We start from the raw sequence: 19,411 nt of genomic DNA, 5'->3' as shown, positions 1-19,411 counted from the left end.
ACGGAGAGGTGGGTACTAACCCAAGTACCCAGCCTCACCCCTGGACTGCTTTCAGAGTTTTAAGGGAAATTTTCAAGATCAAATTGTTACTTGGACAAAATAATTGAAATTTAATTTGACTTTTTGAAAAATTTGGCAGAATTTGGTTATGAAAACCTCAGCAGTTGGCTGGGCACTGGGGAGGTATCAAATACCCTTGATTTTCATTTATGAAGACTGGTTCCACACACACTCTCTCTTCCTGCAAAGAGTGAATTCTTTTTCTTTTAAAGACAAACCGATCACATTTATTTAGTGTACGCTCGTGCATACGTGTGGGTGAGTGTGTTCTAGAGTACACGTGAGGAGTTCAGAGGATCGCTCTCCTTCTGTCATGTGGGTCCTGGCACCAAACGGCTTTACCTGCTGAGCCACCTTGCCAGCCCTGGCCCCTCTCTCCTTCTCTCTCTCTCCACCCTTTTCTCTTCTCTCCCTCTCTCTCCCCCTCCCCACCCTTCTCTCCTCTCTCTCTCTCCCTCTCTCTCTCTTCCCTTCTCTCTTTCCCTCTCTCCTCTCTTTCTCTTCCCATCCCTTTCTCTTCTCTCTTTCCCCACCCCCTTTCTCTTCTCTCCCTCCCTCTCCCTCTCTCTCTCTCTTTCCCCACCTCTCTCTCTCTCCCCACCCCTCTCTCTTCTCTCTCTCTCTCCCTCTCTCCCTCTGTCTCTTTCCCCACCCCTCTCTTCTCTCTCTCTCTGTCTCCCTCTCTCCCTCTGTCTCCCTCTCTCTCTTCCCCTCTCTCTTTCCCTCTTTCCTCTCTTTCTCTTCCCACCCCTTTCTCTTCTCTCTCTCTTTCCCCACCCCCTTTCTCTTCTCTCCCTCCCTCTCTCCCTCTCTCTCTCTTTCCCCACCCCTCTCTCTGTGTCTCTCTGTCTCTCTGTCTCTCTCTGTCTCTCTCTCCCTCTGTCTCTTTCCCCACCCCTCTCTTCTCTCTCTCTGTCTCCCTCTCTCCCTCTCTCTCCCTCTCTCTTCCCCTCTCTCTTTCCCTCTCTCCTCTCTTTCTCTTCCCACCCCTTTCTCTTCTCTCTCTCTTTCCCCACCCCCTTTCTCTTCTCTCCCTCCCTCCCTCTCTTTCTCTTTCCCCACCCCTCTCTCTTCTCTCTCTGTTTCTCTCTCTCTTTCTCTCTCTCTCTGTCTCTCTCCTCTCTCTCACTCTCTCTCTGTCTCTCTTCCCTCTCTCTCTGTCTCTCTCTGTCTGTCTCTGTCTGTTTCTATCTCTCTCTCTCTGTTTCTCTCTGTCTCTCTCTTCTCTCTCTCAGTCTCTCCCTCTGTCTGTCTCCCTCTCTCTCCCCCCCTCTCTCCTTCCCCCCCCTGGGTGTGGGTGTGTGGTAGTATGGTACATACACACATGCATGTGTGGTGTGTGCACTTGTATGCCAATATGGAGGCTAGAGGAAGATGTCAGGTCTTCTTCTTAATGCTCCACTGCATTTCCTTGAGAGAAGGTCTCTCACTAAATCTGGATGTGAGCTGGTGACCCACAAGTCCCAGTGACCCCTCTGCGTCACTCTATTGTGAACCCAGCACTGGAGTTACAGGCATATGCACAGCCATGAGCAGCTTCTTTTTGCCCAGATGCTGGGGATTCGAACTCAGGTCATTCTGCTTGAAGAGCAAATGCTCTTACCAGCAGAGTGCAGCCGTATACACCAGAGACGATGACCCACGTACTGTCCATTTTAGACTAAACTTATGATGCTGGGGTTCTAGCTAGCATCTACCACAGGAAATCCATAGCCCCATCTCTAACTTAGAGATAAAGCAGGGACAAAGCTTTGTGGCTGCTCTGAGGCATGGGTGATGACCCTCAACTGCACGGGAGAAGTTATAGGAGACCGATAGGTCATCATCCTTCTGCTACCCCAAAAAGATTCTTCGGGGCGGTCGCTGTCAGGGAGGAATTGTGATAGAAAAAATAGGGTTGGGAAGAGGGACACCAAGGTTTAAATACCAAAAAAATCGTTGGGGCTGGAGAGATGATGGCTCAGTGATTAAGAGCACTGGCTGTGCTTCCAGGGGACCTGGGTTTGAATCCCAGCACCTTCTTGATGCCTAACAGTCTTCTGTAACTCCATCCAGCGCCCTCTTCTGGCCTCTGTTGGTACTGCATGTATGGGGTACACAGACATATATGCAGACAATACACCTATACACATAAAAATAAAAACGCTGTGCGAACGTGGAAGAAGGTGGGTGCGGTGCAAGTGACCTTTGCAGCCTCAGGAGACCCACCCAGGGCTTTTGAGAGTATGTTTTTTCCCAGCTCACTAACCCAATCCCCAAATGGGAGTGCCTTTTACTTCTTAATAAACTGCCTTTATTTCTAGTATTTCTATTATGTTTTTAAAAGGGTCACCATTGTTCCTTTTTCTTTTCAAAGGAAAAGAGGGGAAAACCAGAGGGCTGGGTTTGTGGTAATGCTATTTAGGTGGGAGCAGAAACAATTACTAGGTGCTATGAAAGACTTAGAGCACTTCATCTTCCTGGTAGCAAACAGCCGGCCACTTCTGTATATTTCCAACCAAGCATTTTCATACTAATATTTTATTTTGTACCCAAACCTTGTTCTTGGGAGTCCCCAAGTTTATAGTTAAATGATACTCGGCATACAAGCCAGACAGCGAGAGATAGAAGTTTTGATGTGAGCACCCATCCTACTGTGTGACCTATGGCTTCTCCACCATAAACAAAGACACGGTACATCCAGATCTGTCCAATAAACCCCCACAGAAGGACGGACTCAAAGAATTCCTTTGGCAGCATGGACTATTCAACCTTTGGGAGACTAGACAGGGAATTTACAGTGTTAGCTCTGTCTGGCCTCTCTGGATTAAAAACACATTTTAAAATGGAGTGATTTCTCATGGTATGAAATATAAGGAACCCAGGGTTCAAGAGCGGCCCGGGAGTTCGTGGGTGGCAGTGCCCCAAGTATAACAAATGGTGTGTTTCTTGGTACTTTGTTCGGCAAGAATAGCAAGGAGACGAAAATCTTTGACAAGGGAGGTAAATTGCTCTAGGTCATGTTGAGGACAGAAGACACAGTGGGGGGGGGTTGGGGATTTTGCTCAGTGGTAGAGCGCTTGCCTAGCAAGCGCAAGGCCCTGGGTTCGGTCCCCAGCTCCGGAAAAAAAAAAAAGAAAAGAAAAGAAAAAAGAAGAAGACACAGTGGGAATGAGGAGGCTTTCTTGAGTGTTCACTTACAGGTCAAGGTCTTAAGACTTGGTTTTCTCTCCCCATCCTGTGTGGGGTTCAGAGGTAGCATCAGTCGTAGCCTGCAGCTGGGTGTGGCCCTTCCAGGGTCTCAGCCGTGCCCTCCTTCCTCTCACTCAGTTTTCTCAATTTTGGGAAAGCATGGTCTGTCTTTATCAGCCATTTCCAACTGGCTTGGCAGTGATGTGATTCCTGGTGCGGTGTTGACAGTTTCGGGTAAAACCGTATCGTTTGGCGAGTTTCCAATCAAATGTAAGGGCCACACCTACCTGCTGCCATTTGGTGGCAGTTTTGGATGAGAGTGTCCTTCATGGGTTCAGACATTTGAGCACTTGGTCCTCCGTTGGTGGCACCATTTGGGAAGTTTTAGAAGGTCTGGTCTTGACGGAGGAAGTGTGTCACTGGGGAACCCACATTAAAAGCATAACAGCCCCTCCCTACTTCCCATTGGTTCTTTCTGCTTAGCACTGGTTGTTAAAGATGTGACTGCTCAGCATCCTGCTCCTGTCCCTAAGCCTGCTGTACCTTCCCGCCAGGATGGACTCTGTTCCTCTGGAACCAAAGTCCAAATAAAGTGGGTGCGCCCGGGGCTGCTTTTAGTCATTGTGTTTGATCACCGAAACAGAAATGTGCCAGACACCCCTTCTGTCATCCCTTAACAAATACAGAAAGTTGGGGCTGGAGAGATGACTCAGCAGTTAAGAGCACTGTCTGCTCTTCCAGAGGTCCTGAGTTCAATTCCCAGCAACCACATGGGAGCTCACAACCATCTGTAATGAGATCTGGCGCCCTCTTCTGGTGGTGTGTAGAACATGTGGCCAGAACACAGGTAAATAAAGAAATCCTAACCAAAATACAGACAGCCTTGTGTTTGGTAGTCAAAGATGTTGCCTCACTTTCTTTTCTCCTTGGAAATACACTCCACTTTTTCCTGTAAAAATAATCTTACCTTTATTATGCGTGTGTCTATAAATCTTTCATTGACCATGGAGTCATATTGCATCAGAAAGAAGTATATTAATCGAAATCAATAATCTTTATGCGGCCATAAGGCTCTCTGTTACACAGTTCTTTTATTCAATATTCTTTATTTTTTTTACATTTAAAAATTAAAATGCATACATGGATTAAAAATGTGTATATGTGCGTATCCAATGATCACAGCAATTAGCATTTCCACTTCCTTGAACATTTATCATTTCCATGTGTTGGAAACCTCTGAACTCTTCTGGCTATTTTGGGATATGTCATTAATTCTAGACTGTTAATTACATTACTGTGCTATATAGCAGCAGAACAAATTTCATCTATCTACCTGTATCTTGGTACCTCTTATTTAACCTCCCTTTCCATCTTCCCTCTCCCCTCCTTAATCTCTAGTGACCACTGTCTCGTTACAGAAATTATTAATGTACGATTGAGAAAAACAATGTACTCACATTGTGAGCTTTTAAAAGTAATTAGAATCACTTTGGAAACACGCCTTTTGAAAAGCTAGATAATTGGAAGAGGTTGGTGTCCGGTTACAGAGGCTTTCTGGAGTCCCAGGTCAATAAATCCCTGATGGATGTCTGTCCACAGTAGGACATTGGTAAAAGGTGACAGGAGGATATCTGTGACAGAGAGAGGCAGGAAGCAGGTTCCACCTTCCTCTGGTCATCCTCTTCAGACCAAGATGGAGTACATAGTTATTTTGGGTGTCTGGAAATGGATTTGACATATGCCAGGGGGGTACTTGCGTACCAGCTTGAAGAGCTTCTAAACCACCCAACCATGCAGGGCCACTTGGGAGACTGGCAACACCTTAATCCGTCCACTTAAGAAGAGCTTGCACAAACCACGTCACAAAACCAGAGACCTAAGTGTGTCTGTTTGTCAGCAGATTTAAAAAAAAATCTGTAGAATAAGGTGTAATAGATGTCACCATTAATTTACCTAAAAGAAAAACTCCTATGATGGAAAGATTAGATGAATGGTCTGTATGTGACAGTACCACAAGATTGTTAGGGTTACAACTTGTCCTCGTCTGAGGAACAATTGACAGATACCTCCCCGGTTGGGAAGGGAGTCAGTTTAAGGAGGGCAACTTAGCAGATTCTCATTGCATGCTGGTCACACACAGAGAGCTGTTGTTTTATTCCAGACGGCTGGTCAAAAAGGGCACTGTTATACTGTGACAATGACTTCCAGATTCCTGGGGCTTCATATAATAATTGTGGCTTTTAAACTTTTTAATTTGAATTTTTATGTTCTTGAGGATTTCACATTTGACTGCATACATATTATATATGCATTTTAAAGTAAGCTTATAAAATAACGTTTCCTTGTGACTTTTCCAAACGCTCTTCATGTCTGTTATTTATCCTCCTTTTGTATTACCTTCCTGTCCCCAGATAAAGCACCCGGTCTCTTTCCCATTCCCCCTGGAGCGCCTGCATCCTATGATTATCCTCTACATCCAGAACCAGCTAGTGCATGCTTCGCAAAGTCACACAGGGTTCCAGGCTGACGGCTGCTTCTCTGTTTTGTAGCTACACCATTTGAATTTCATGACAGAAGTAGAGACAATAGAATTGCATTTAAACGAAAGTAACCTTGGGGCTGGAGAGATGGCTCAGTGGTTAAGAACACTGGCTGCTCTTCTAGAGGACCTGGGTTCAATTCCCAGCACCTCTCAGCAGCTAACAACCATCTGCAGTTCCAGTTCTGGGGGATCCATTGGTCCCTTCTGGTCCTCAGGGGTAGTGCATGCATGTGGTGCACAGACATATAAACAGGCGAGACACCCATGTGTGTTAAATGAAAAAGAACTCTTAAAAGATTAGACAATATAAAAAACATTTAAAAAGTAATCTTGCCGGAAGTGACACCTTTCACTCTACTAACACTTCCTTCCATCAAAAGATGCATCCAGAAGTGGAGTGGTTGGGAAGTGCACCAAGCATCATTTGACAAGTCAGGGGGAAATGATCACTAAGAATTGCTGTTCAGTAACCATTCAATAAAGTTATACTAATTGAAAGGATGATTACATAAGTAGAACCAAGCATGGGTGACTATCCCCACCCCACTGGCCATGCAATTAAGTCTTAATGTATAGGCGTAAGTTTCATAAGTGAAGTAAAGAAACAGCCTTAGTGAGTTTTCTAAGGCTTACAGAGCTAGGTGTTAGCTGTGAGTTTCAGAGGAGTTTGGGTGAAGCCACTAGCTTACATGAGGGTAGGCGGTAGCTGAATGCCCGAATGGAAGCCAGTATCCACTGAAAGGCAGACATCAATGCATTTGGAAAAGGGGTCTTTGCAGATGTAGCTGCTTTAAGGGTCATCAGATAAAGAAATCGACTTGGATTATCCGATAACCTTTAAGTCCAATAGCAGTGACTTTATTAGAGTACAGCAGAAGGAGGTTTGGCAGTTAAGGCAATGTGACCATAGAGTCATGTAACCAGAGTCATGTGGCCACAAGCCAAGAATAGTGCCAGCCACCAGAAGCTAGAAGAGAAGAATGGGTTCTCCCTAGAGCCCCAGAAGGACACATGACCCTCCCTGGTTTTGAACTTGTAGTCACCAAAGAAGGAAGAAACACGTTGCTGTTGTTTGAACCCTCTGATTAGTGACCATTTTGTATAAAAGCTTTGGGAAATGTGTTCACTCAGGCGTGGCCTCCTCTTTAATCTTAGATGTTATAAAAGGATGATACCATAAGTGCCTGGCAAAAAGGGACACATTTCCCTGACATATCATTTAAGGTTTGATGGGGGAAGCAGTTTCACACTGTATAACATGGAGCCAGAGGTTGATAACAGAGCTTGGATCTTGTCTGTCCAACTGTGGGGCTGGGGCAGAACCAACAGAGAGCTGCACTCTGATGAGTCTGAAGTTGATGTAGATCATCAGGACCAGAAGAGTGTGTGTGTGTGGGGGGGAAGCCGGTAAGATGTGGGAGAAATCATGGTCAAATGGACAGAGTCACAGAGATGACTGGATCTCTATCTGTCCTCACCACTTCGGACTTCAGACTCTGAAACAAAGCTGGAATCTTTCTGTAAAGCGGGCTTTCACGCAGGCCTCAGTCGCTGAAGGAGACAGAAGGAAAAGGAGCAGGAGGAGCCCTGGTTCCCCTAGAAGGATGCTCTGGTATTCCCATGAGTGGGGGACACAGCTTCACCAGCACAAAAGTTGCTACTTTGCTTCCACCATTCAAATCCCTCAGAGACCTCTGTAGACAGCTGTGACCTGGAGCCAAGTTGACCAGTGAAGGACAGCTAGAATGGTGTTGCTTCAGCCAGAGCATGCTCTGGGGACCCGTGGCAGGAGAAAGCAGCCCTGCTGGCCTTTCTGACTCCTCCTTTTCTTCTCTCCATTTACCGATCAGTTACCTGGTTTCAACTGTCCACAGACAATCCCATGCATTAGGAATTAAATAACAGGATGTCGCCGGTGAAGGCTGATGTTAGATTGTCCCTGCTAGCTCCTTGCCCAAAGCTCTCTGCCCCCAGCACAGTGATTAAGGATGTAACAGTACATTTGGGCTTGAAACATTGGTCAGGGAATGTTTCAGGTTTTTGGTTTTGTTGCTGTGACAACCTGTCTGGCAAGTCAATTTAAGGTGGGAGAGATTTATTTGGGTTCGAACTTTGAGGGTACGGTCCATCATGGTAGGGGCTGCACGGCTGTAGAAGCTCGAGACAGTCTGTCGCAGCATCAGCATCAGGAAGCAGAGAGAGATGAACCCTGCTCCTCTAGCCTTCTCCTTAATGGTCCACGTTTAAGGTGAGTTAAGGCGCATCTTTTCCAAATTGATTACCCTAATTTAATCAATCTCTCCAGGGCCACATAGAGGATTATGCCTTAGGTGACTGTGTCAGGTTGACAAGACTGGTCATCAAAGGGAATTTCTGCAGGTGGGTGGTACCTTGAGGGCAAGTGGTTGTCAGGTGAGCAGGACACCTTGAGGCTCAGCTCCTGTCCTCCCATGCAAAGCAACAGGGTTTTCTTCCCTATGACTGGGACGTGCCTGCTTGGTAGCCTGGATCTCATACCTATGGTCAGACAAGAAGAAAGATGAGGAAAAACTTACCTATTGCTGTAGCTCCCCGGGGAGTTACTACCAGCAGACTGGTGGAATTACCCTCATTGTCTTTTTCTGAGTCCAAGAATTTACATCCTTAAAAAGGGGAACCATATACAATGTGATATTTTGAAACTGGTTTTTCCTTACCACTAACACTTCTCTGTAGTATTACTTATGCCAGTAGGGTTTTTTTCCTGTGTTCATGTGCCCCCGTTTATATGTGGAGTGGCTGAGAGACAGGTGGAGGAAGCTAGACTGCTGAGACCACGGGGTTCGAACCCCACATTTTTGTCTGTCCAAATGTGAGCGCGTGAACAAACCGCTCTCTGTGTTTTCTCCCTCATGACAGAAGCACCTCACGGGGCTGTGCAAGCGACTTCACTCACAGAAGACATGAGTGGTTTTGAAATATTATTATTTTACCAATACCATGTTTAGATTGTTTTCAGGTTTCCCCACTCACACAAATACACAGCAATCAACTTGTTCACTGTATCCTTAATTTCTTCCAAAGGAAACATTTGTGGGCCTGGAGTAGACTCTTATCCTGAGTAAGTCATACATGACGAATAGTCATGTGTACAAAGCACTGTGCAGTTCACTTCCTCAAGACATGGAAGGTGTGTGTGTGTGTGTGTGTGTGTGTGTGTGTGTGTGTGTGTGTGTCTTGGGGATGGGGGGGCACGTGTACATGTCCAATACTGTGTGGCAGGCTTGGCACAGGGAAGGACTTGGGGCGCAGGTGGAGAAGAGGGAACACTTGTAGCTAGGGTCAAAGCTCTTGGAGACAAGCAGACGGCTACTCCCACCTCACCCTGGCCATGCCACCCCCACATCCCCACATCACAATTCTAAATGGTCTCTGGTGGGTGGAAGATTTATTACCTTGCCAAACAATACCGAGGGCTGGCTTCCAAAGTTAGAAAGTGGGACACGGGCGTTCTTTGAAGACTGTATACTTAGGAGACACTTTTTTCTTTGAAAGGAAAGAACACAGTAACAGCTGGAAGGAGGAGTGAAAAATGAAATGGGAGAGCCCAGAGATAGTATTTGCCCGCTTATGGGACAGTTAGGCTGTCAATCAAATGTGTGTGACCCCGGCACACAAGGGTTCGTTTCTCAATCCCACAGCGTTTTTTGTGAAGTATATTCTGTAGTCAGCTCTTGCAGCTCTACCCCCTGCCATGTCACCCTTGGTCATTCTCTCAGCAGAGAGCAAGATAAATACAAGAAAACGAATTTGGCGTCGGGCTCTCCTGGATGAAGTCCCAGTTGGGTGCCCCAGCCATGGAGCATGCCTTTTCCTTTCTCCCATCTATAAAACAGAGACAATAATTCCTATCGTGTGCTGGGGCAGCGTGGAGTCAGTGAGGCAATGCCTGTACAGTATTGCTCCATGGCTGGCATGGAGTAGGTGACGACGCTAGTCGTCACTCGTCTTGTGCCACAGGGCGCAGTGGGACCGCAAACCAATTTTATTATTGGCTTATACAATCAGCCACACTTGCCCTTGAGATACAGTCCAATAAGCTCCCCAAATGGGACTGTGTAATTTCTAATTTTCTTTCTCAGACTGGAGGCTGCGAGGAGTTGGCAGGGTGGCAAAGACACACCCCTTAGAACCGCAACTGAAACAGTAAACAGTTCGATCACCATTGAGTTTAAGACCTTTGTGTGTGTGGCGGGGGAGGCTTGACTTTTAACTTGGTGCCCAAACCACTGCACAGAGGAAAATGAGGAGTGGTAAGGTTTTGGGTCTCAAGCAGTGGCCAGGGAAGCGTTTGGAGATGACGCAGTGAATGGTACTCCTGTAACTTCTGGGGGCCATTCATTGATTCATTCATTCACTCGATCAAGCATGGATGTACTGGGTTCCTGCTACCCACCAGCCCCTGCTCTATACACTGCTGACGAACAGGACACCTGCCTTTGGGCAGAGAGAGGTGGGCGGCGGGGCGGGGCGGGGGCAAGGGGGGGACTGAGGGAGACAGACACAGAGAGACGGAGAGAGCACCAAAGTAGGAGGAGCTGAGAACTGCTGCTGGGATTGGCAGGTTGCAGTGTTTACTCAGGGTAAGGCTAAGTGTAGGGGACAAGAGGTTTGTGTGTGCAGGGTGTGTGTGCAAGTGAAGGGACCGTTTCTGGCATGCTTGGAGGGACGGCAAGGGGGAGCCGTAGGAAAGTGTGTGATCCTAGCCGTTCCTGCAGTCCTTGTAGGATATTGTCGCTTTCACTAACATGACAGACCCGGAGGGCCTGGGTTAGAAGAGCACCCTTTGAAGTAGATAGTTCCAACTGCTGTGAAGAGAAGGTATTTGAGGAGAGGAGGGTGACTAGAGAACCAGCCACTGCAGAGCTCCAGCTGGAGAACACTGGCTCAGCCATGGGAGGTGGCAGCCAAAGCAAGGAGAGGCTACACTTCTCTGCGTTCTGTCTGAGGTGAATTCCGTGATACACGGATGTGAGGCGGTGGTGGCACAGATCAAGTCAAGATGACTCCAGGGGTCTTACAGGAGCAACGAGAAGAATCAGCTGAGCTGGGGGAAGGCTGTGTGAGGTGCAGGCCTGGACACATGAGGTTTGATTCTCAAGTGGAGAGGGCGGCTTGGCTGGCATATGGGTCAGAAGGAAGGTCTAGACTGGAGATTTGCAGCGGACAGACACCCTTGCTTAAAGCCACGTAGATGATAGGGTGTTTTAGGGAACCTGGAGGGAGGGAGTGAAGTCGTCTAAGGGTTGATATCTACATCAGGTTTCCCAGTGGTAGGCCCTTCTAGAATGGGCTCACCAGCCCCATCTAGAGGGTCGTGCGTGCAGGAGGTGCCATGCTGTGACGGCGAGAGTCAGAGAGAAGTGCTTCATAGCTCCCCGCCAGGGTGGCAGAAATAATTAAGAGAAGTAGGTAAGGAGACACTGGCAGAACACGTGCTCGCCTGACCCTGAGGAGGGAGCAAACCTGGCTGTATTAATCTGTTCAGACATCTGGGCACCACTGCTGTCTTGCCCACGAGGCTCCGCCTCTTGGGCTCTTTCTCCCTCCCCGCCCATCTGCCCATCCTCGCCTGTATGTGTCACTTCTACAACCGCTCTGATTGTAATCGATCAACAGAATCACGGCTCATTTTGCTGTTTCGTTCTGTCGATGTGAAAGAGGCCGGGAGTTGGGCACACTGTAGTCGGTGTTGCCGGGATTCTCCTCCCAGGCCTTGCTGGCGTGGCGGAGCCCCCCCAGGGACGCGCGGTGGCCGCGGGGCCTCGTGAGGGTGGGGGTCTTGCAGCCGGGCTCCCGGAGGTGTGTCCGCTCCCGAGCTCGTTCCCAGCCGTCGCGAAGCCAGGGGGTTCTCGCGTGGCGCCGCCGCTCCACTCGGGCTCCGGTCCCCGCCGCGCGCCGCCGCCACATCTGGAAGCGTTCAGCTCGTCTGCTCCGGCGCGCCGGGCGGGCGGGCGGGCGGGCGGGCGCGGGCAGGGGCGGGCGCGGGCGCGGCGGGGCTGGAGGGAGGAGGGAGGCCGCGCCGCGCTCTCGCGCCCGGTGTCTCCCTCTCGCTGCCTCTGCAGAAACAGCTCCCTGCCAGAACGGCGCTCGGCGCGGCGCGGCCCGGAGCGGCGGCGGCGGTGGCGGCGGCGGCGGCGCTTCCCGCGGGCTCGCCCTCAGGTGTTCGCGGCTGCCGTCGCCGAAGATCGCGGGTCGGGGCCTCGCGGCGATCGCCCTGGGCGGGCCGGAGACGCCTCGGGCCCCCTGGCGGCTCGGGGTCCACCCGGCGCCGCGGGCCCGCCGCTCTCCCTCGCCTCGCCTTTGCGCCTCTTCTCGCTCTGCCTCTCCATTTATTATTATTATCATTTTTGTTTTCAAATGGTGTAGCCGCCAGAGGTGCGGTGCTAAATTCTTGGAAGGGGCCCGGATGTACTGAGGATGCATTACAATCTCACGAAAGGAGGCGGTAGTGGAAAGCAGCAGTTTTTGGTGTTTGGTGCAATAATGGGGATCAGGTAATCACCCGAAGGGAGCAAGAACCACTGCGGATCCACGGCTTCCTGGATTTGCGCGAGAGCCGCCGGCCTCGGAGGAGGGATCCATCCAGAGCCGCTCGCGGCTGTTGCTGCATTTCTTCCTCTTTGTGGCTTCTCCTTTCCAAGCAGTTTTTGGCCAATGGTCAATGAAAACACGAGGATGTACGTTCCAGAGGAAAACCACCAAGGTAAGCGGGACCCCATCGCCGCGCCCGGCTCGCCCGCGCTGCCCACGGCGGGTCCCGGTGGAGCGGCCCGCGCCGCGTGCGCGAGGGGCGCCAACGCCGCGCGCGGGAGCCCGCGGGAGCCGGCCGAGCCGCCGTGCGAGCCGGAGCGGAAAATTCCCGCCCCTCCCCCTCCGCGGCCCGGCTTCTTCGGAGCATGTGGTTCCCATGAAATCCCGAGCGAGGGGGAAAGTTCCCCAAGTGTCGGCGCTGCCTGGATTTCTCGCCTTTGCCTCGAAAGCCGGCCGGCCAGTCTGGCCACGGCGAGCCGGGGAGCGGCTGCTTCGGGGTCCCTTGCTTTGCTGGGGCGCGGCAGGGAACGCGCGCGCTCGCGCGCACACCACGGAGACCAGCCCCTCGCCGGTGGACCCCCAGGCTGCCCGGTGTCCACTCTTCCCGACGCCACTTCCTCGGGCAGTGCGCTCCGGGTCGCGGGTGGGGGTGGGGGCGGGGGCTGCAGCTGTGCGTCTCAGCGCGCCTCCTCTCTCCCAGCTCTCCGCTCCTTGGCTTCTCAACACCGCCCACCTCTCCACTGCCATTGACCCCGAGCGAGCCCACGCCGGGTGTGTTACTGTTCGCTCCCCAGTGTGGACTCGCACCTGAGGAGGGAAAGCAGCGGTGAGAAGCCCCAGAGATGTGTGGGCTTTGCTTTTCCATGTTTTCAGGGAATCATGAAAGGGTGTGACTAGCTTTGAGGCTCCATACTTAGTGTTCTCTAAGCATCTCCATCCTGGGCATCAAGTGTCAGCAGCTCCCCTCTCATGGTGAATGGCTTTCGGGTAACTCCCCACTTCTTGGAAACTTTCTGTCTCTCCTCCGCAGTCCCCATCGACAAGTTATTATTTTTGACATTGCTTAGTGATTAAGCTGATCAAACCGAAGTGTCTTGCAGTCCCAAGATGCCCTTTCTCCCGGTGCTCAGCCCCAACTTCCCTTTCTCTTTCGCCCTCAGCAGCTACCATCGCTCTTCCACATTGTGTCTTCCTTGCCTTGCCAGGGTACTTCTTAATGACTCTCCAGTCATTGTGGAAGCCTTGTGGAAGTGGTCTCCAGGCCCCATTGATACCCAGCCCCTTCCTCCTTTTACTCTGTTGTCTCCATTTGGGGACAGGGCCATTGCCTTTGCAGATTAAGGCTGCCGGGGAGCTAGCTGGCTTTACAGCTGGCCTTACTTCATCTGGTAGCTGATTTGGGGCCAGCTGTCTTTCTGCTTCCCATCTTGGGTGGCAGCGTTGGGATTTTGGCCTCCTTAAGAAGAAAGACTTGTCCAGGGTCATTGGCACTAGGTCTCTTATGTCATGAGGGCAGCCTCTGCCTCTGGATTACCCACCCCTATCCTTCATCTGTCCTCAAGTCCCTTTCCTGGCTGATGGGGCTTTGGATGGTTTAGGAGGAGAAGAGGCTGAGACACGGAGGAAAGGGTGGTATTTTTGAAGAGTGGGGGTGGGCTAGCCTTTTCAGGTTCTGCCCATGGCTTCAGTCTAAGCAACTTGGCGGAGGAGAACCCAGCAGTGTTGTCCCAATGGTTACGATCCAGGGCAAGACATCTTTGTAGAACAGGTATGCCCAATAGTTGGCAAGGTGTCCTAGTAGTGTAGGCTAAAGCCCTTCTTAGCTTACTTTGTTACTCTGCTTCTCTTCTTTTGCCACTTTTCTTCTCAACAGCATCCCCCAGCCCCTGGCAGGGAGCAGGCATTAAATGCAGGAGCAGTCGCCCTCCAGGTTCTGGAGAAGGCTGTAGGGGAAGAGGAGGCAGCAGTGAACTCTGCCTTTCCAGCAGAGAGCCAGCAGGCACTATAGAACCTGGATGGTAACTCTCCCTCAGAGCTGCAGTGGTTACATAATTCACAGGAGCACTTTCGCCTCCATCCCTAGATGCCGTGGTTCTTAGGTAAAAGAGCGTCAGGGTCCTTGTCCCCCTCTGCCTCCCACCTTCTTTCCTCTGATTGGCTAGGCTTCTTTTGAGGAGGGTTGGGGAAGGTGGCAGAGGTGGGAAGGACAGACCTGGAGGAGTGTGAATATTTACAAGAAAGAAGTGGCTGGCTTGCTTAGTAACTCATGGGTGATGAAACATAGTTGGGGGCTAGAGTTTCAGAAGGCAGGGAGAAGAGGAGCCAAGCGATGACCTCAGAACAGCAGCAGTGACCAATCAGAGTGGAGAACCAAATAAGTTGCCAGGTGGCTGTTTTCTTCTCTCCTGATTGACTTGCAAGGACTGAATGCACCTCCTTCTCACAGCTTTTCAGTAGTGTACGTGCACTTGTGAGCTTAGGGGCAGACTGGAGGTCCGAGGGCAGCACCATGGAACACAGCCCAGAAGTTGAGGGAAGGAAGGGCTCTGTCCTCAGTCTTCATGCTGGAGGTTATATCTGCAAGCTGTGCCTCACTTCTGCTCCCCTGTCAGCTCTGGTCCTATTCCAGCCTTCTACTTTTCTGGGTTGATTATCCATTGTAGGCTCCAGCTAGCAAGTGAATTTCTTAATAGTCAACCATTTAACACGAAAACCTCAGAATGTCCCCTATCTGCTGGAGACAAGGCAGAGGGGAGGGGAGAAACACACTGTGCTTTTCTTTAAACTACTTAGCCATACAAGAGAATAGCAATTATCATTTAAAATACGGTAATAATACAACGATCATAGTTAACTCTTTTTCGAACGGTCCGAGAGCTGTGTGACTTGCCCCTCCACTTCTGAAGCTTACAAGAAAGCTTGACTTGGCATCAGTTTCTCCTTCTGTGCAAGTTGCAGGGAGGAAGCTGGGGAAAGGAGGCATCTATCTATTTATCTATGTATGTATGTATGTATGTATGTATGTATGTATGTATGTATGTATGTATGTATGTATTTATGGCATCCAAATGGTGTTCCTGGGAATGGCTGGGTGCTTTTCAACATACCAACACAGTATAAGAGAATCAATGCTTGTTTATTTGCATAGAACACACGTAATGTGTGCACACACAGAGAATTAGAGAAGCCTCTGGAAGCAGATTACATAGGACTTAGTGCACCTCACTCTGGGTTTTAGGCAAAGGTAGGTGTGTGTGTGTGTGTGTGTGTGTGTGTGTGTGTGTGTGTGTGTGTGTGTAGATCTCCTATTAAGTAGAGACTTATTCTGTAAGAGTAGATGCCACAAAGATAACAGTGCTTTGTCAACACAGTGGTGAGCCCGTACCCCTGACCCCCGACTATCTTTTAGAGTCTCAGAAATGATTTAGTATTTGTTTGATCGCCTCTTCTACTCAAAACTGCTTTTGGTGGGCTCGTCTGTGAATAGGCTATGCTAAAGGAGCCAGAGGGAACAGTAAACAGAGGGTTTCCAGGCCTTGCTGGTCTTTGCATTCTGCCTCCTAGTATGCGTATGGCTCGTTGCAGGGGTCTGGATGTATCTATTGACAGTCTTGCAGAGCAGACTTCTTAGGGCCATCAATACGGCTGACTTCTGCCTCCACCAGTAGGTGGCGCTACAGGGCTTAAGAGTCAGGCCATGGGCTCCAGGGCTACGGAGGTGAGGAGAGACTGGAAGATGGAGAACCTGTTCCTTCAGGCCCTGCTGCGGAGGACCTTAAAGACCACCATATGTCTCCATGGCACTGTTCACCGGAGGCCTTGCAGAATGAAGTCCCTGATGGATCTTCCCCTTTGGATTGTTTGAGGACATTGCACGCCCTTACCTCACACTTCTGTTGACCTGGGCTGTAGACAGCGTCCCCCACAGAGGCTTGAGGGAGCCTTCGGATGGGTAGCTGAACACACTATGGCCACACGCTGATTTCCTTCATGATTTGAAAGGGAGCGTCCAAAAACTAGCAGGCCCACTGTCTGCAAGCTAGACGAGTCTGAGGTAACTGGAAGATGCTGACCTGTGGGATTATAAAGTCCATTAGCGGCTCCACAGCAAGAAGGCACTTCTTAACTTTGCTAAGGGGAAGACTAAGAGCTTCGGACACATTTTCCCATTGATTTCCGCCTCAGCCATCTCCTGCTAGGTGGTGACAGGAAGGCCCAGGGGACCAAGGCAGGAAGTCACTGAAGTTCATTTTGCCACCAACTGCCACTTTCCAACTCCGACACTGTCTTCTGATCTCTGTTGCCCCAAGTTTTTGAGTCATTATGGTAGGTTCTATGAGGACCGAAGAACCCAGCTAGGAATGTGTGACAGTGGCTTACAGTAGTCCTGCCAGCCTGGTGTCACAGCCTGAGGGCCATATGGGAGTTACTGGTCAGCAGCCAGCCACTCCAGCTCTTTCTCACTGTCCCCTGAAGAATGGGGAAGACAAGTTTATTTCTAGAATAAACCAAAGAAAGCTCCTGGCCTGTTGGGGAAACCTGGAGACATTAAACAAAGACTGATTAGCAAGATAGCCAGAGTTTAGTCTGCTTCTTGAGTCTGCCTTCTCTGTGGCTTGAGTTAATGGTTGGTACCATAGAGGACAACATAACTGAATCAAAAAGAGAGAGAGAGAGAGGCGTGGGGAATTGTTTGGCGAATATCAGGCGCTAAGTACTTAGCAGCTAAACATTCCGCTAAATGAAATGCCACTTGGCGTCCTGGCTGTCAGCATTAAAGTAATTTAGTAAACACTTGTTTACTGCTCCTCAAGGTTAGGTACTGAATGAAATGAGTAGTAGTGACAGGACAAGTGACAGACCCCCCTCAGGGAAGATGAGATGTTGTCAGTGCCATTCCAGAGCCCAGTGCGGGCTTCAGCTAGGCTCTTGCAGAGATAGCAAAACAGGACAGACACGGTGATCTGTGGAGCTGATCACGACTTGGCTGTGGTCTGCCCGTGCCTAGGCAAACTTGCAGATTCCCTGTAGGTGAGGCCAGGAGGCCTCCGCCGGCCAGAGCTGCTTCCACAGTTTGGAAACTCTTAGAGGTAGTCACTTGTCATGGCAACAAGCGAAGTGGCACTGACTCTGGGTTGTCCCCTTTTCCTGATGAATATGGGGCTTTGGGGGACGTTCCAGGGTTCTGCTTGAGTTACCAATGTGTGTTATGTGGGGTGACATGGGGCTGAGCGAGGGTCACCTCTCAGAGTATGCAGTTGTGAAATGACTGCTGCTTTAGAAAGTCAGGTTCCCCAAATATGACAGAAAGGGACAAGAGGCCCCACTGAACATGCTGTGTGCAGGGAGCTTGGGGAAGGTCACAGGGCATACAGTTACTACCTGTGGACTTGGACTTAATTTAAGAATGGACTTAAGGTTCTATAAGAGGGGAGGCTTGGACCTTGGCGTCTGAGGGCCAAGGGAGGGTTGAAAATAGACTGCTTCTTCCCCAGGGAACAGAAAGAATAGTTACGTTGACTTTGGGCACAGGTTGACTGGCAAAAACCTGTCCCAGTCTCTATCCTTCCAAAACCCCACAAAATCTCTACAATACCTTAACTACTAGATGGTCTATGCTGTGTGCTTGTGTGCACCTATGTATGTGTGCATATGTATGTGTGAGTCTGTCTGTGTGTCTGTGTGTGGATACACACTGAGCAGGAGTTAGAATTTCTGTATGTATGTTCTTAGAAAGGCTGGTCAAACATGGAATAAATATGATGTCTCTTCAGAGTTTACTTTCTAGGTTCACAGTATTTGATGGATAAAGGAACCTTAGGAAAAATTTCCATTTTCATTTGAGACTCCAAAAGGGTCATTTTGGCTGGATGTTGCTAGAAACTTGTCATGAGGCTTCATTTCCTGCCTTTTCCAGATTACTCTGGGGGTGGGCTGAGCACCCGTGCTGTTTTAGGGTTTCTGGTTGGGCTTTGTGTAGTGAACACCGCCACCCTTCTCTCTTCTTGTATCTCCTGCCTCTACTTAGGTACTGACTTCAATTAATGTCTGAGGCATTAGATATTAAGGAACGGAGTTGAGAGGGGGTGGGAGGTATCCATCATTGGAAAGGCTTAAAAATAACTCCTTAAACTGCAGAGTGAAAGTCCATACGTGTCCACAGAAGCACAAAACTCATGATTTTGTGCCCCCTCCCTAGTAGACGTGTCTTCAAAGCTGTTTTTGTTTGGGGACTCCCCTTCTGCACCAAGCTCTCTTGGGTTGGAGGGGTAGAGTATCCGAGTTTGAGAAAACAGCACATCAAAACAATGTCGATAGCATTTCACAAGTATCATACTCCAGAGCTTTAATGGTGAAAACATAAGATCAAACAAACGAGTCTGAGTCAGACTGGCTTCTACCTGAATAGTCAAGGAAGAAGTGAATAAAACCAAAACCCAAAACCCAAAACCAATCAGTCAAGATAGACCTGGTATTTGACACTGAGAGCTCTTCTTGACAACTGTCAGTGCCATTGGTGACTTCTCAGTAAGATGCTGGGGCTAAGGCTCCATCTGTACTGTTATTTCAACTTGGGGGAGTCAGGACCTGAGGTGTGCAGGGGTTGGGGGTTACCTTCTGGGGCCAGCTGACATTTCACCATCTCACGGACACAGCACATGGTTCCCTGCCTTCAGTTTCAAGTCCAAAGCCAAATGGGCCCATCTTCAGAGGCCCAGGCTGTATGCAGACGAAAGTGGACTGGAGACTACTTGGTGCTATGTTCTTTCCAATGCTGAGTTTAACAGATCTCTTCATCATTGTCCTGTATAAAAGGACAGACCATCTGGAAAGAAGAATCTTTGCTTCAAAAATACACCTAGCTTTTAGAAAAAGGATCAAGTTCTTTTTTTTTTAATTGGTGAAAATTCTGGTTGTTTGTAGATAAAGAGACACTTATTAAATGGGGGAAGGGCTTAAATGTTCCACCTCAAGTTGCAGGATTAACCTTTTCTTTTCCTAAAATAAGAACAGTCTCATCATCAAAGAGCATGCTGGGAACCTTTTGCATCTACTTTGCAAAGT

General features: G+C 49.4%; 1 protein-coding gene across 29 annotated transcripts in view; it reads left to right on the top strand.

Moving 5' to 3' along the window:
* Positions 1-19,411, top strand: part of Cacna1c (calcium voltage-gated channel subunit alpha1 C) — a 620,764-nt gene that overhangs the window by 81,188 nt on the left and 520,165 nt on the right. The window contains exon 1 of one of the 29 annotated variants that reach the window (XM_063285494.1): positions 11,830-12,518. The exons of the other annotated variants lie outside the window; for them this stretch is intronic. Coding sequence (XP_063141564.1) covers positions 12,470-12,518 — 49 coding nt within the window. The 5' untranslated portion in view covers positions 11,830-12,469. Of the gene's footprint in view, positions 1-11,829; positions 12,519-19,411 lie in introns of those variants that run through there. 29 annotated transcript variants of the gene reach the window in all.

This window comes from Rattus norvegicus, chromosome 4 (assembly GCF_036323735.1).
Source record: "Rattus norvegicus strain BN/NHsdMcwi chromosome 4, GRCr8, whole genome shotgun sequence".
In the NCBI taxonomy this organism is placed as follows: domain Eukaryota; kingdom Metazoa; phylum Chordata; class Mammalia; order Rodentia; family Muridae; genus Rattus; species Rattus norvegicus.
The sequence above is the reverse complement of the archived record's forward strand: the minus strand, read 5'-3'. Positions and strand labels throughout refer to the sequence as shown.